At 39.8% G+C, this 15,855-nt stretch overlaps 1 protein-coding gene across 1 annotated transcript in view; it reads left to right on the forward strand.

Moving 5' to 3' along the window:
- The window catches only part of SPTB (spectrin beta, erythrocytic), a 194,161-nt gene that overhangs the window by 105,389 nt on the left and 72,917 nt on the right, over positions 1–15,855 (forward strand). Inside the window, exons 13-16 of the mRNA XM_069208909.1 lie at positions 584–734; positions 1,923–2,793; positions 7,148–7,285; positions 12,251–13,007. Of these exons, the coding sequence (XP_069065010.1) occupies positions 584–734; positions 1,923–2,793; positions 7,148–7,285; positions 12,251–13,007 (1,917 nt within the window). The remainder of the gene's footprint in view (positions 1–583; positions 735–1,922; positions 2,794–7,147; positions 7,286–12,250; positions 13,008–15,855) is intronic.

The raw sequence follows: 15,855 nt of genomic DNA on the forward strand, positions 1-15,855 counted from the left end.
GAGGTAGCAATGCCAAAAATAGCACAGGGCAAGCTAGCAGGCAACCCTTTATTGACGTTTGCCGGTCTGTGACCTGCCTTGGCCATTTGTCCTCAACTCCTGAGGTGCTGCCCTGACTGCATCATATGACATAGGGATCAGGGAACTTGCCTTTGTTCTCCTGGGAGGGACTCTTCTGTCCTCATGTCTGAATGCAATGAGGACATGCTCTTTTCTGGAGCCATACTGGGGCTCATCCGAATCTTTGACTCAGGTGACTGTGGGAGGAGGAGGAAGAGTACCAAAAACGAGGGAGGGCATCTGGTGTTTTGAATTACAATATTTAACTAAGAACTCTCAAAGCTAACTTTTATATGCATTTGTGGGTATAGGTTATAGGTTATTCTACTCATCCAGAATTAGGATTAATTCTAAGAAACAACAGGAACACACTTTTAGCAACTAGGTCTGTACAAGTAAAAAATCTTTTTCATTGAGATCTGTGCCATAATCCCTTTTTCAAATTTAATCCCTCATCATGATCTCTAGCCCCTATTCGGTAATGGTTTCTTACCTGCATCACTTTAACTTTGGATCCTCACAGGGTCAGCTCCTATCTCCAGACCTTGGAAAGCACCTCCTGGAAGTGGAGGACCTGCTTCAGAAGCATGCACTGATGGAAGCGGATATCTCAGCCCAGGCAGAGAAAGTGAGATCTGTCAATGCAGCTGCCCTGAAGTTTGCAAATGGGGATGGTAAGTGTGACTTTTTATAATCATTCAATATAATATCTCATTTAGTATTGCTATGATTAGAAACTGGGTCTGGAAGGCAGCCCGACATCTCAAAAAGCTGGGAGAACATGCTTTGTTGAACAAAGAAAAAGTGCTTTCAGCTTGAATAGGGATCAAAAACAGATGAGAATTTGCTACACAACATAAGTAAGTCTTTTTTACCCTTCGTGTAACCAGGCTTTTTGCAGGAATACGCAGGCCCAGTCCAATCAGTGAAAATCATTGGTGGTATATATGACCTTTTTTAGGCCACAAAAAATGTAGTGTCATAAGTACACAAATACTGAAGAATATGCTCCTTTTGGTACCCTAATCCCCATCAGACCAACAAACAAGTGGTGTTAACCAGCTTACAAAGTATGTCAGGCATCAACTATTGGAACAGAGTCTATTCAAGCCTTAATAAAACAACAATTAAAAAGTTACGAATATTGCCAAACCAGGTGGCTGGTACAAGCTTCAGTATGAAGAACCAGAACAAAAGTCTACCCTTAGAATTGCTATTCTAGCTCTATGTGGATTATAGTCAGAATAATATTTGCACATTGCATAAAAAAGTCGCTGTGATACATGAACCATGATAGGCTTTGCTGACTCAGCCCAGAGCCGAGTACCTGTTTTATATGCTGGAGTGCGTAAAGTGAATTCATTTAACTGAACATTTTTCTGAGTTAGTGCTTTATTTTAAGAGAGTACAGCTAGGAATTAGTTATCCAGGTTTATATTTAGAAACAGCACAGTTCAGAACCAGAAATAGGCAAGCCATGTTCAGTGTTTCTAAGCTGTACTAGCTGGAAAAACTACCAACGTTTTTTGCTTGAAATACCACCAAATCCCCCCCAGCACATGCTAATAGTCCAAAGTATGTACATTCCTTCCAGATTTTTTTAATGAAAATCTGGTATGCTAAAGCCACATGTTTACCTACATAAATTCGGGATGTTCTGAGCTACGCCCTTGTGTGCCTGGAACGTTTTGGAACTGTGCGAACCACTGTAAATTTCCAAACATGTGGGCAAGTGCCTTACGGATCCTTATATTTACAGTTTTTGTGTTAAGTAGGCCCAAAATGTTTAATTACATTTAGTACTTGTTGCAGTAGTAATGTGGAATAAAGCCTGCATTTACAAATTTCCTTTTCCATTTTAGGATATCAACCTTGTGATCCGCAGGTGATCAGGGATCGTGTAAACCACCTTGAATTGTGCTACCAGGAGCTTGGTGCTCTAGCAGCAGAGCGTAAATCGCACCTCGAACAGTCCAAACGCATGTGGAAGTTCTTCTGGGATATGGAAGAGGTGGAGAGGTGGATCAAAGAAAAGGAACAGATTTATTCCTCCATGGACTTTGGTAGGGACATAACCAGCATCATGATCCTACAGCGGAAGCACAACACATTTGAAGATGAACTTAAAGGCCTGGAGGCACGCTTGCAGCAAACTGTGAAAGAAGGTGATCGAATGATCGCCAGGAGACATTTTGGGACACCAAAGATAAGAGCCAGGATTGAAGAAGTCATGCACATGTGGGCTCAGCTGAAAGAACTGGCAGCCTTCCGTGAGAAGAGACTTAGAGACGCGGAAAGCTTCTTCCAGTTTCAGGTTGATGCGGATGAGCTCATGGTTTGGTTACAAGATACCTATCGGATTATGTCGAGCAGCGACTTGGGCCACGATGAGTATTCTACCAAGGCGCTGGTCAAGAAGCACAAAGACCTCATGGGTGAAGTTGCGGATAATCAAAAAGTTATTGAGAACTTAACTTCACAAGTTGAAAGCCTTCCCAAGGAATTTAGGGACTCGCCAGAAATTAAAAGCAGGCTAAAGAAACTAAAGGAAGCGTTTGCCAATGTGGCGTCGTTAGCAGAGCAACGGAGGCAAAGGCTGCAAGATGCTCTTGCGCTCTACACAATTTTCAGTGAGACTGATGCATGTGAGCTCTGGATAAGTGAAAAAGAGAAATGGCTTCAGCAAATGGAAATCCCTGATGAGCTGGAGGATCTGGAAGTTATTCAGCATAGGTGAATATTCTGATCTATAATTTCTGGATATTATATTGGTCTAACTTTTCCTATTCAGAGTTCAAATTACTAAATGTTAATAATGCTCATTTTAGTATTTTGATTTCTAATTACTAATAGTAAAGTACCCAGATTTGTGTAGCAATCGAAGTTCTAACTGTTGGCAATTTTAAAGTTCTGACTTTCTTAGTATCCTGAATTCCGATTACTGAATAGTATAATGCATTAAATATTTAGTATTCAGATCCCTCCATATTGAATAGTGTAATGTTATTATTTTTTTAGTGTTTATATTTCTAATTACTGCATACTATAATGGTCAGATTTTTTTTGTATTTGGATTTCTAGTAACTGAACATTGATATTCTTATACTTTTAGTGTTTTGTTTTCTAATTAGTGAATATTATACTTTTCTCAGTTCTTTAGTATTCAGTTGTCTAATTACTGAATGTTAAAATACTAATACATCTTTTTCTTTCTTATTTCCAATTAATGAATATTCTAACACTTTGATGGTTTATTATTCATTTTTAGTTATCTCATATTAAAATTATTTTACTCTTCAGAATAGCTGAGACAATATTGGATGGCATAAAACCAAAAACATGTTGGAGCCAATAGGGTAGCAGAATTAACTTTATGAGATTTTAGAAAGTATTGCACCTTTTGTTAGCCTTGCACAGTTTAGAGGCAGTGGTTTTAGTGCCAACTGCATTGCCTTATTTAGTATAATTCAGGTCACAGGTTTAAATCTCTGGAAGAGCAACTTAACATTTCATCCCACAGATGTCCATTACAACTAACCTTGGTATTACTAACGCCTTTCAATGAAGCACAGTCGGGCAGTTTTGTTTGTGGTGTGTGCTTCAAAAATGAGTCATAAGATATGCATATTTCCTATATTTGGCCTGTTACTAGCCAATAAAGGCATTTGCTTTAGTTATTTTACACAAGTAAAGTTTCAATTGTAATTCATTATTGCATGTTGCTTCCCAAAGGAAAGCTTTTCTATATCAAAAAAACAAAATCAATCTAAAGTAGCTCTACTCACAATTGAATACCCAAACATTTTAAGTAGGAACATTTGAGGAGAATTAAGGATATGGAGCAAGTGCACATGTCAACCTCTTTGGGGTTTCAGTCTCAGACAGAAAAGCACTTTAGTCCAATCCAGGTGCAGGGTTAACAAGGGCTTAATTCCTTCTTCTAATCCCCCAAAACAGGGCCATTACTGCCTGTTCCTTAACCATCCACAGCCCCCAGTTTTCCTTACTGACCTAGGTACCTGGGAGGGGACTGTCACCATAAGACCCCAGATTTTAAAAGTGCCTTATCTGCTAGGGAAAAGAAAACCCTTATGGTTGCAAAGAGTGGCAATTGGGTGCTCCAGGTACGACTGTCATTCCCAGCAAGGGAAACCAGCAATGGCCCATGGTGGACCCATTCTGACATAGATACAATGTAAGGGCCACAATTCCTTGGCAGGATCCACCACACAGTGAATGGTGTTGCATTCGATTAGGTAGGACAACCCACGAGATAGGATATTCTGTGACCCTCTCTACCAGCGTATGCACCTCCAATCCTTTACTTGATATTTGCTGAATACCCTGCATAGGGGACTGTTCTAGGGTTAAACCTGTGAACTCAAGTATACATGGAAGTAAAGATGGTCAGGATTCCAAGGTGAAGTTTCTTTTGCTTTTTCATTACAATTCCCTATGCATATTGAGTTGGAGTGGTTGAGATACTTGTAATTATGTATTTTTTTCTCAAGAAAAATACACATCACCTATTCAACCAACTACCAACAAAGGATGTCACATGACTCTCTGGACTCCCAGTTCCACCTAAAATAATGGAGCCAGATTGAGTGGCTGTGAAAATGAAATGCATATCACTGACTACAAACAATCGAGCTGATCTTGCAGACTCAGGATATCCTTTGTGAAGCTTGAGGCTGGTCAATAACCTGTATTGCAAAACATTTTGGGCCTTATTCACAAAGATGTTTTGGGCTGTAAACATAAGTTTACTGATGGCAATACCTTATTTATGTCTGGATGGAGCTCACAAAGGGATTCTTGGCAGGTCTATATGCATCTACTTCCATTGATTTCTCCACCACAAGTGCTCCACAGGAGCATAGAAATCTACAGGAGCAAATCCCACTTAAGGGGTGGGAAATGGGTGTTCCCAACCTGCTCTCCCACTTCTTTCTACACTGCAAATAATTTGAGATTTACTTAATCTAAGGGCTGGAGTAACTACCATTTCTAGGATGGAAAGGAGTACCCATCACTCCCAGACTAGCTGGTGGTGATGGGGATGGGCTTTCTCCATAGGGGAAAAGTGTTTCTTTGCAAGGAAGACTGCACTTCCCCTGTGCGGACCACTATGCTACATAAAACTCCACACAATAGGAACAGGTGTTCATGAGAATAAACATTTGACATTCTCTGTAGTACTCCTAGAAACCTCCACCTATCACAGCTCTCTAGACATCCCAATGTGAATATTAGTGCATAGGGAAAACAAATTAAAACACTTTCAGGCAGGGATGTATATCTGTACCCATATGTTTACTTTTTTCAACCTGAAAAGGTCTCTTTGTGAATTAAGAGAGCTGAGTCTTATTTTCCTCCATTGCTTTGGAAAAATCCTGAACCGCAGAATACTAACGGCAAAATGAACTGAATTATTTATTTTAAATCAGAAATACGTATTGACTTAGGGAGGGAAGTGAGGACATCATGCAACAGCAGTGCTTAATTTGCGCTGGTAGTTTCCGGTGCGGGGCACTGGTACTTATTTTTGAGTGCCAGCACTACGTTTTCTGCATCAGGCATTTACTGCGAACAAAAGACACATAGGGGAAAGGCGGAGGAAGAGTAAAACGAAAAATCGTCAGAAAGGGAGAGAGCAGAAAGCTGCAAGACTGGGCTCAAGGGTCAGGGAGTGGCTGTGAATGGATTAAAGAGGCCCGAGATAGCTTTAGGATTATGCTGCCTCAATGTTCTGTGTTTGCACATTTAATTTCAGCAGTCGCATGATTCACAGGAGAGCTTTGGGCACTGGCACGTTTTTATTTACAAATTAAGCACTGTGCAACAGGAAGAGAAGGTTGGTAGAGCTTCTAAAATATAAATCATTCTCTTGTGCCAGTAAGGCTCCATATTTCATACTTGACACTGTTTATATGTTATGATATGTTATCTTGTGCTTTACTTATGATGTGTACTGATGCTGAAAATATATGGTGCTGCATGACCACAACACTCTGACTCTTAAAGCCCTCCGTAGCAGGCTATACCCGCCATTAAAGGCCACTAGAGGGCAAAATGTTCTAATAAATAAAACAAAGGTCTCATTTAGCCCAAGGGGATTGAAATCCCCTCAGGCTCCGTGTGGCCTTTGTTCACAGCAAGAGCTGTGTACAAAAACAATGGAATGTTGGAGCTCCGTGCTTCTACTGGCTATTAGAAGCCCAGAGCACTCCACTGTTTTTAGTGGAGCTCCCAACATTTCAATGTTCTAATAAATAAAAAAATGGGTCTCATGCAGCCCAAGGGGATTGAAATCCCCTTGGGCTCCATGAGACTTTTGTTCACAGCTTGTGATGTGAACAAAGAACATTGGAATGTCGATGCTCGGGCTTTTACCAGCCATTAGAAGCCAGGAGCACCCCATTGTCTCCAATGGAGCTCCCAACATTCCAAAGTTCTAATATAGCCTTAGAACCCGTCGTAGCGGGCTCTATCGGCTATTAAAGGCCCGCTCCCGCGTTAAATGCCCGAGCCGAAGGCGAGGGCATTTAACAAGGGAAAGGGCCTTTAATAGCCGGTAGAGCCCGTTACGGCGGGTTCTAAGGCTATTAGAACATTCTGCCACTCAGGGCAGAATGTTCTATTAAAAAAAAGAATTGCTCACGGAGCCCGAGGGGATTAAAATCCCCTCGGGCTCCGTGAGACTTTGTTCACAGCTTTTGCTGTGAACAAAGCAAACATTGGAATGTTGGCGCTGCGGGCTTTTACCGGCCAGTAAAAGCCAGCAGCACTCCATTGTTTTCAATTGAGCTGCCAACGTTCTAATGTTCTAATAAATTGTTAAAACAATCAATATTACAAATGTAAAGCCAGGCCTTTAACAGTGTACAGCCAGCTGTTCAGCTGGTTTGTAATAATTGAGTAATGTGGGTTGAGCAACCAGTGTCCCAATATCTTTGTCGCTGCCACCAAGAAAGCCCTATTTTCAGAGTGGGATTTAGGTTGTGAAGTAATGTACAAAGATTGAAATTTATGGACAGCTGCTTGTTTTAAAAAGGTCATTATAATGCTGTGAATGTATTTGTAGGTTTGAAATCTTGGATCAAGAGATGAACACTTTGGCCTCTCGGATTGACAGTGTTAATCAAGCTTCACAACATCTAATAGAGACTGGACATCCAGGCAGCCTCAAAGTAAAGCAGTGCCAAGATCACCTGAATACCAGGTAACTTTGTTTCATATCTGATAGGGTACTATCATGGGCTAAAGTACCTGCTGCAGAAATATGTGAGTAATCTATATTTCACATGACCTTATGCCTTTGGGGTCAACTTAGCTTCTCACTATTCTAAAGTAGCTGCAATGAGTTTCGTTAGTTGGGTAGGAGCAGCACCTGGACCTGGGCATTAATCTTGGTGGAGGAACTTGTGGTACCCAGGGTTTAGTTGTCATAGTCTACTAGGTCTGCTGAGTACAGTTGTTCAAATGGAGTGGAACGAGATCTGATTCAACAGTGTTCTTAAAGTAGATGAGTGGATGGGCATCCAGAGGCGAAGCAGAAGAGGTGGTTCTTTAATGCTCTTCTGAGCATCAACCAGCCTGGACCAAGACAGAGGAGCAGGAAAGAGAGTTCCAAAATCACAAGATTGCCCTCCAAACATTTTGTAGTGGACCGTTAAAGACTTGGGGCCTGATTTAGAATTGAGCGAATTGGGTTACTGCATCACAAACATGTCAGATATCCAGTCCACCGTATTACGGTTCGATTTTATCATATGGAAATCAGAATATAGCGGACGGGATGTAATTTGTGACCGAGGAACCTGTCTGACAAATTCTAAATCAGGCCTTTGATTTGCATTCAGGATCTGGACAGTCTAATGATGCAAGTTTGGAATGGCTAGTGATGGAGAAATGTATGAGGCCTCCTGCATCTATCTGCTCTTCAGCGGTCCAATGAAGAAATCTGTGTTAAACCTCAAGGCACAGGATCAAATTCCAACAGCACTCTCTCTCTCTCTTACAGCCTTTCAAACACACTCAAATGAGTACAGCTATATAGGGAAAAGGGGACAACTAGTAATCAAATGCAAAGAACCAATTTAATTTGCAGTCAATACCATACTACCATAGTATCACATGGTTTCAGATCCTTCTGCTTTGCTGACTGTTCATGAATGTTCTCACCCAATATGGTGACATCAAATGATTTTGGAAAGGGTGTGTGTGCATGTGTGTGTAAGATGAGGAGCAATTGGAAGGTGGGAAGGTCAGTTGTTATTTCACAGGTCATCTCATTGGGAGTCATTATCACATGGGCATCACATTGGGAGTACTTTTACTTTGCATTCCTTGCTATAACATCAGGAGTTCCTTCCCTTCCCAGTTAATACTACTGTAAGCATTTTTTGGGCTGAAAAAAACTATATATATATATATATATATATATATATATATATATATATATATATATATATATATATATCAACATGTACATGTCCCCTAATAATTCCTCACTCCTCTATACAGCCCCATCTCATAAGTACCAAAATAAACTGAAACAAATTAAACCCATTACTTATCATTTAAAGATTAATTTAAATTTAATTACTGAAAAAACAATTATTTTATATATATAAATATATATGTGCATCTGTCTGTATATAGCTAGATGTATGTATATATATTTATATTCACTGAAACAAAAAAAGGGTATAGTTTGGTACGAGCATTCACTAAAAAAATCTAAAACACAGAAATTAATTGAAATAACCAAAGATTAATGTGACATTATGGTTAGGTGTTGAAATCAGACCACAGCTAACCACGGGTGAAGTATCTGATATTCGGGTTGCAGGTACATCTCAAATGTCCCAACTAAAATAGCAGTGGCCACAAGGTGCATGGGAGAGATGACCAAGTTTTGGGATGGAATGTTCCCATGAGGAACAGCATCAGTAGTCATTTGCATTAGGTGGGCCTCTGGGACTGATTTAGAGTTTGGTAGACAGGTACTCCACTGCAATGGCGACTGGGTAACCTGTCCACCAAACGCAAGTTTGCCCGCCTGATTTTGAGCCGGTTGGACTGCAAGTTTTATGCAGAGTAAAATTTACTGCATCAGTGTAAAACTTCCTCCGATGCCTCGGTGGAGTAGATGTCATTGAAAGTATGCCTGATAGTGACAGACTGTAAAAAATATCTGACCGTCCTAATTAGAGTAGACAGTTGAATGTTTTTCTTCATGTCCATCACCACCAGCAGGTATGTCCCGGTGCAGAGGGGCAGTAAGAAAAAGAAAAAATAACCCCACACCATGGGACAAAACTTCAAAGGTGTGGGGGCCATTATGTTTTGTTTTTATTTTTCAAAAACAAGATACCTCTTTGGTAGTTTGTTTTTAAATAATAAAAAAACTTTGGAAAAATGTCATGGCCAGCCATTATGTTAGAGGGATAAGTCCATCAAACTTTTCCTACATTGACAGGAACCGAAATGACAGCTGTTCCTGCTAATGTATAGAGATGACTGCAGGCCAGCGGACATCCCTAATTTTGGCACATAGAGTACAGGCAGGGTGGTGGACGTAAAGTCTTCCCACTCTCTGCCTACCTTTACTCCATCTGCCAAACCCAAAATCAGGCCCTCTACCTAGAGTGACTCAGTGGGTGAAAAACAATGGTTTGAAATTCTACCCAATGGGATTGTGAATGATTAGACTACCTACGAGCGTTCATCTGACCAACGTTTTGGGTGTTTGATTGCCAGTAGTATGCCTGGAAACATGAGACTGGCGCAGCTTTCCAAGCCTACTACTGCCAATGTTAATGAATTCTAAAAATTAGTACATTTGCATCTATTCAAGGAGTACTTCTGTGCTTGCAGATTTGCTACATTTATTGTAAACTGGTTAATTTGTATATATATATATGTATATATGTGTGTGTGTGTGTATATATATATATATATCAATGACAGCAATTCCACTTAATACTGGCTACGTCCACCAAACGAGGCTGGTGCTGACCAAACGGTTGTGGCCTCCATTTATAATACAAAATAAATCTTTCAGTTCCTTTTTAAACTGTAAGAGAAAGTCGCACCCAACGTGTATGCATCTATGTATTAATTCTTTATTCGGCTACGCATTTCAACCCCGAAGGGTCTTCTTCATGGCCTGATAGAAGAATTGTGCTTAATCCCCCATCAACATAAATACACCAGTTTCATAAACATAGAGAAAATATTCAAAACAAGATAAATATATATACATTACTTTCCAATCTCCTAAACTCATCAAATAAACTTCATTTCCTAAAACAAATTTTGTAGGCGGTCTAAAGTCTTAAATTATAATACAACTGTAAGTGTCTTAATAATTCTTATCTCATAATACATATAAATATGACTCCCATGAATTACACCATCTTGGTTTCTTAGTTGATTTTCTCACAATCACGTTATTATCATTATCTGCAAAAACTCAATATTCTATGCTATATTCTAAATCTTAATAATCAGCCAAGTGGCCATTCATCTATATTCATGAAATAATTCACAATTTATATAACTTTGCAAGACATGATATAACTAATATTTATGCTATCTCAAAAATATAATAAGCAACCCTATATAAAGCATTCAACCCCCAAACAGTGTAATAAAGTTTTGAACTTGTCAAAAAGACAAAACATGTGAAATGAAAATAAATAAACTGCACTCAATTATAGTGAAACAAGAAAAACACACAATCTTCCAATTCCAGTATCCAATCCAGTGGAAATGCAAGAAGGAGACATTTCATGCTAAGATGCTTGAAAAAGACATATACAAATAATGAAAGACTTGCCCTTTACATGTAATAAGAAAAATGATAGTGAGAAGAAAGGATAAAGATACATGTAAAGGTAAAGAAACATTGAAAGAAAAAGGCAAAAAGAAAAGCAAACTCTGTAATTGTACATCCCATAGACAATATATGAAAATGGACCACAGGCTAATAAAGTCTGAAACCACTAATAATGCTGTCACATCAGCCGACGTGTACATAAAGTTCTTCATCCTCATTCAGACCTCCAGGCGACTTACTACAGAATAAGATGAAATATTCTGACTCTTTAACTCTCAAAGGCCTTCCTCTGTCTTCTCCACGTATAGTCTTCTCAATCCTATCAATACCAAAGAATATCAAAAGATCAGCATCCTGGTTGTGTACTTTTGCCCAATGTCTAGCAACAGGATAAGAAACATCATGATTTCTAATCGCTCTGTAATGCTCTAAAATTCTCTTTTTCACAGGACCAATAGTGCTGACAACATATTGTAATCCGCAGGGACATTGTAAGACATAAAGACAATGATCTGAACCACAAGAGATAGATTTGTTTATCTTCCGAACCTCCCCCAGGGCCGTCTTGTATGTTTTCACATTCTTACTCTTTTTACATGCCTTACATTTCCCGCATTTAAAAAAAAAACTTTTTGTTCACTGAACCATCCAGTTTTTTTTACACTGTACCCCCAGATGGCTATGTACTAAAATGTCACGTAATGACCTCGATTTACGATGCGTAAATTGAGGAAAAGGGGCAAGAGTCTTCCAATCACAGAATCTTGTTTTATTATATGCCAATGTCTCATCACCATCCTCTTAATAGCTGTACTTTCTCGATTGAAGGTTGTTATTACTCTCATCTCTGGTATACTACCCTTACACTTACTTCTTTTTACCAAAAGAGTTTCCCTGGTGGTTTTCGCCACTTTATCACTAGCTATCCTCAAAACCTTGTTCCGATAACCTCTTGCTCTGAACCTGCCAATCATTCTACTTTTCTCCTCTTTATAGGCTTTCAAGATGCTGCAATTCCTCCTAGCCCCGAGCAATTTGCTATATATATATATGTATAATTGTGTGTGTGTACATATAAATAGAATATATATATTTATGTATAAATGTGTACGTGTACGTATATATATATATATGTATATATATATACATTTATATATTTATTTATTTAAGTTCCTGATCCAAACAATGAACTAGTTTAATCCTCTTAGTGAAACCAGGACACCCAGAAAACAGCCCAGACATAGCAGACCCAACTGAGGGCCCCCAAATAAAAATAATTTATATTTAAACTATCACCAGAAAATAGAAATTATTCTGTTTTCTATTTTTTTCTCTTTTAAGGTGGGCTCGGTTCCAGGACTTGGTCGCCCAGAGGAGAAAGGCCGTTGACTCAGCACTTGGTCTTCACAATTATTTCATAGACTGCGATGAAACAAAAAGCTGGATTCTTGAGAAGAATAGGGTGATTGTATCAACCAAGGAGCTTGGGAAAGATCTGGCTGGAGTTATTGCCATCCAAAGGAAACTGTATGGCATAGAGAGAGACCTAGCAGCCATTGAGGCCAAACTTGGAAGCCTACAGGAAGATGCCCAAAAGTTGGCAGAAGACCGCCCTAGTCACGCTAAGGAGATCAATGGCAGACTGAAAGATGTCAACAATGTTTGGGCAGATTTACAAAGAACTCTACAAAACCAAGAAGCGTCACTTGGGGAGGCCAGCAAGCTGCACAAGTTCTTGCAGGATCTTGATGATTTACAGGCATGGCTTTTCAAAGCTCAGAAAGATATTGCCACGGATGATATACCTAACACATTGACAGAAGCAGAGCAGCTCCTCCAAAAGCATCATCTTATCAAAGATGACATCAAAGAGCATGAAGATAACTACAACAATGTCATGGACATGGGTAACAAAGTGACCTATGGACAAACAGACCCCCAGTATCAGCAACTGGGCCAAAGACTCAAAGGAATGGACACCGGCTGGAAGGACCTCCTTATGATGTGGAAGAGCAAAGAAAAGTTCCTCTCTCAGTGCTTTGGATTCCAGCAGTTCCTAAAGGAGGCAAAGCAGGCAGAAGCGGTTCTCAGCAATCAGGTAAGCCAAGCATTTGTGGTACTTATTTGGAGTCTTCTTTATGGCTTCTGCTTCTGTTCCACCTTCTTTCTTCTCTCCCTAATTTTATTTCCATTATTTGTTGTGCTCATCTTATATCAATAAGTGTTTGTATACATTTTACAGTCCATAAATGTGAGTTTATTTTCCTGCCTGTGCCCCTCCTTCTGTTCTACCCATCTCCGTGTTCATGCCCCCGCATCTACCTTCTCAGTCTCCTCTATGTTAACAGCAAACAGATACTCAGTATGAAAACATCAGAACATAAACCCTTATCAAAACATTCATCATTGTGGAGCAGTAAATAGATACATGTTTAAACTTGAAGAATCCAAGGGAATCTACAAATACACCTTGGAGTACAATCAATTTGAATAAAGTCTAGAAGCCTTATTTAATAGTGGCTGGTTCAGAATATCTGCCAGAAATGGTGGATGTCCCAATCTCCCATATGCTTTCTTCTTAGCTCATTTAGGGTACAGAAGATTGCAATTTGCAAGGCTGTAGCTTTGGGGGGAGGGGTGGTTGTTTGGGGTGTTACATCCCCTAATAAATGTATTCTGTATTCTCTGGCAGATAGTTGGGTGCATGTGTTTTTGATTGGGTATGATAGGTGTTTGTTGGATTTCACCAGGACTTTTTACATGAAGAAAACACACACACTCTTTCTCCCTCTCCACTTTGAAGGTCTTCAAAAATACTAGTTATTTTGCAAAGTATTGTGTTTTCTCTCATTTACTACCCCTACCAATCCGCATTTGTCTCCCCTTCCACTGCCCCTTTAGCCACTCTTGTGCAGTCGCGTCTCGCTTCGCCCATAAGGGGTGGGCGGGTGCAGCACGCTGGGGAGGAGGGTAAACTTGAATTAAAAAAACATAAAAATAAAAACGTACCTGATCCGCTGCGCCTCTTTCCTTCGTTGCTGCAGGCACAGGCTCCCAGCCTGTCTTGCGGCCAATCCTGATGCTCCTCAGAGCAGCGTTAGGATTGGGTGGGAGCGCCCAGCCAGGGCACCCCCAGGCAGACTGGGAGCCTGTGCCTGCTCTCTCCAGCCCGGCAACGCAGTGCCGGGCTGGAGAGAGCACAGTGCACATGTGTATTTGGCCGGCCCAAGACAGCTGGCCAAACATACATGTGCACACTGCTTGTCACCCCCGTGGCTCCACCCCTTTAACAAACGAAACGATAATAAACATGGTTTATTAACATTTTGTTTGTTAAAGGTTTTGCAGCTTCTGCTGCTGGCGGGGGGCCTACGCTCCTCCGCCCTAACGGAGGAGCCACCGCTGCTCTCATGTGCCCTGCTTGTTGTATTTGTTTTGAAAAAGTTAACCCTACCCCCCTCAATCATACTGACCAAGCTATGCCCCTGGCAATTTTATCTACACTGCAGCAGTCAGCGGGGCACTAACAGTGGAAACACAATGAAAGCAGCTAAACTATTTAGGACAGCCCATTTGCTGCCAATCTGACCTTCCTCCTGTCAGAAAAAAAATGAACAAATATGCCACATGCCTGGGAAAAAAAGATTAAAATAGATAAAAAAGCTACAATTTTCAAAGAGAGCAGCACATCTTTGTTATTCTGTGGATACTGCAACTTTAATGCAAGTATCACTCAGGTTTACCACACTCTTCATTCGAACAAGGTTGATCATGAGGCATCGCCACCAATCGGCCTAAATTATCAATATTCAGAAGGTTATTACAAAACTGTTTTTAATTCATTTTCTTTTCCAGGAAATATATTTTTCCCATTCGACATGGGAGATCTCATTATTATAACATTTTTCATGTGTAATTTGTATTTATCTTCCATTTTTCTTTTTTTTCCTAAGGTTCTTGTCAGTTTTTTTCGCTTGTGTCTTTATTTTCTTAGGTGTTGGTTTAGTCTACAGCACCAAAAAGTTCATGTGCACTTTGCACTATGTAAATGAAAATTGTTTTGTTTTGGGCTTGAGCAGAACAATTGGGTCCCATAGGTGCAAGAGAGAGACAGCCTACTAAGCTTGACAAAAGATTTTTTTTTATTATAATTGCAAAAATAGGTCCAAAAATTGCCCAGCCTTTGTTTGTTGATTTCAGACTCCTGTCTTAATATTTTCAGGTCATTTAGTACCAGCGTAGAATTTGATTTTTGGTTATTTCTGAATTGTGACTAAAAATAATTTGAATTAGCCAGAGATTCAGTTATTAATGGCTAGAAGATTTTTCAAGCAACAAATACAAATTAAAATTGTAAAAGCTGAAATGCATAACACACAAGAAGTCAATATGTTATTCTAGGTCTTGTAGCAACACCTGAATTTTTATCCAGTGACATAAAAGATTAGTTGTTCTAACAAAAATGTTGCCCCTTTTACACAGATTATTATAAATAGACACACAATGGATAAAATTAAAGTGCATGGGGAAAATAGCTTGCTCATTATATCTTTCAAGACTTTGGGCTTCATTTTAATGTTGGCGGAAAGGGAACTCCGTTGCAACGGTGGCGGACTCTATTCCCATCAAAATTGTGGCCTGCCCGCCTGATTTAGAATTGGGAATACCAAAGTTTTGATGACAGAGGAGATTACTTTGTCTCCGCCGTGGTCAGACCCCTCCAACTGCCCAACAGAATAAGGGCTGTTGGAGTTTTCGGTGTATGTCTGTTTTGCTTCACTAATGACCGAGCTAAAACACTCATGACGAAAATCTCTGGAATGCGTTTCTGAGTCTAAAGAAGACATTTATTATTTCACTCTGCAAGGTTCCTAAAAGGAGATTAGCATCCTGAAAGCACATATTTAAAAATGGTCACAGCAATGAAATGAAAACATGTACAAATG

This window comes from Pleurodeles waltl, chromosome 9 (genome assembly GCF_031143425.1).
Source record: "Pleurodeles waltl isolate 20211129_DDA chromosome 9, aPleWal1.hap1.20221129, whole genome shotgun sequence".
Lineage (NCBI taxonomy): Eukaryota > Metazoa > Chordata > Amphibia > Caudata > Salamandridae > Pleurodeles > Pleurodeles waltl.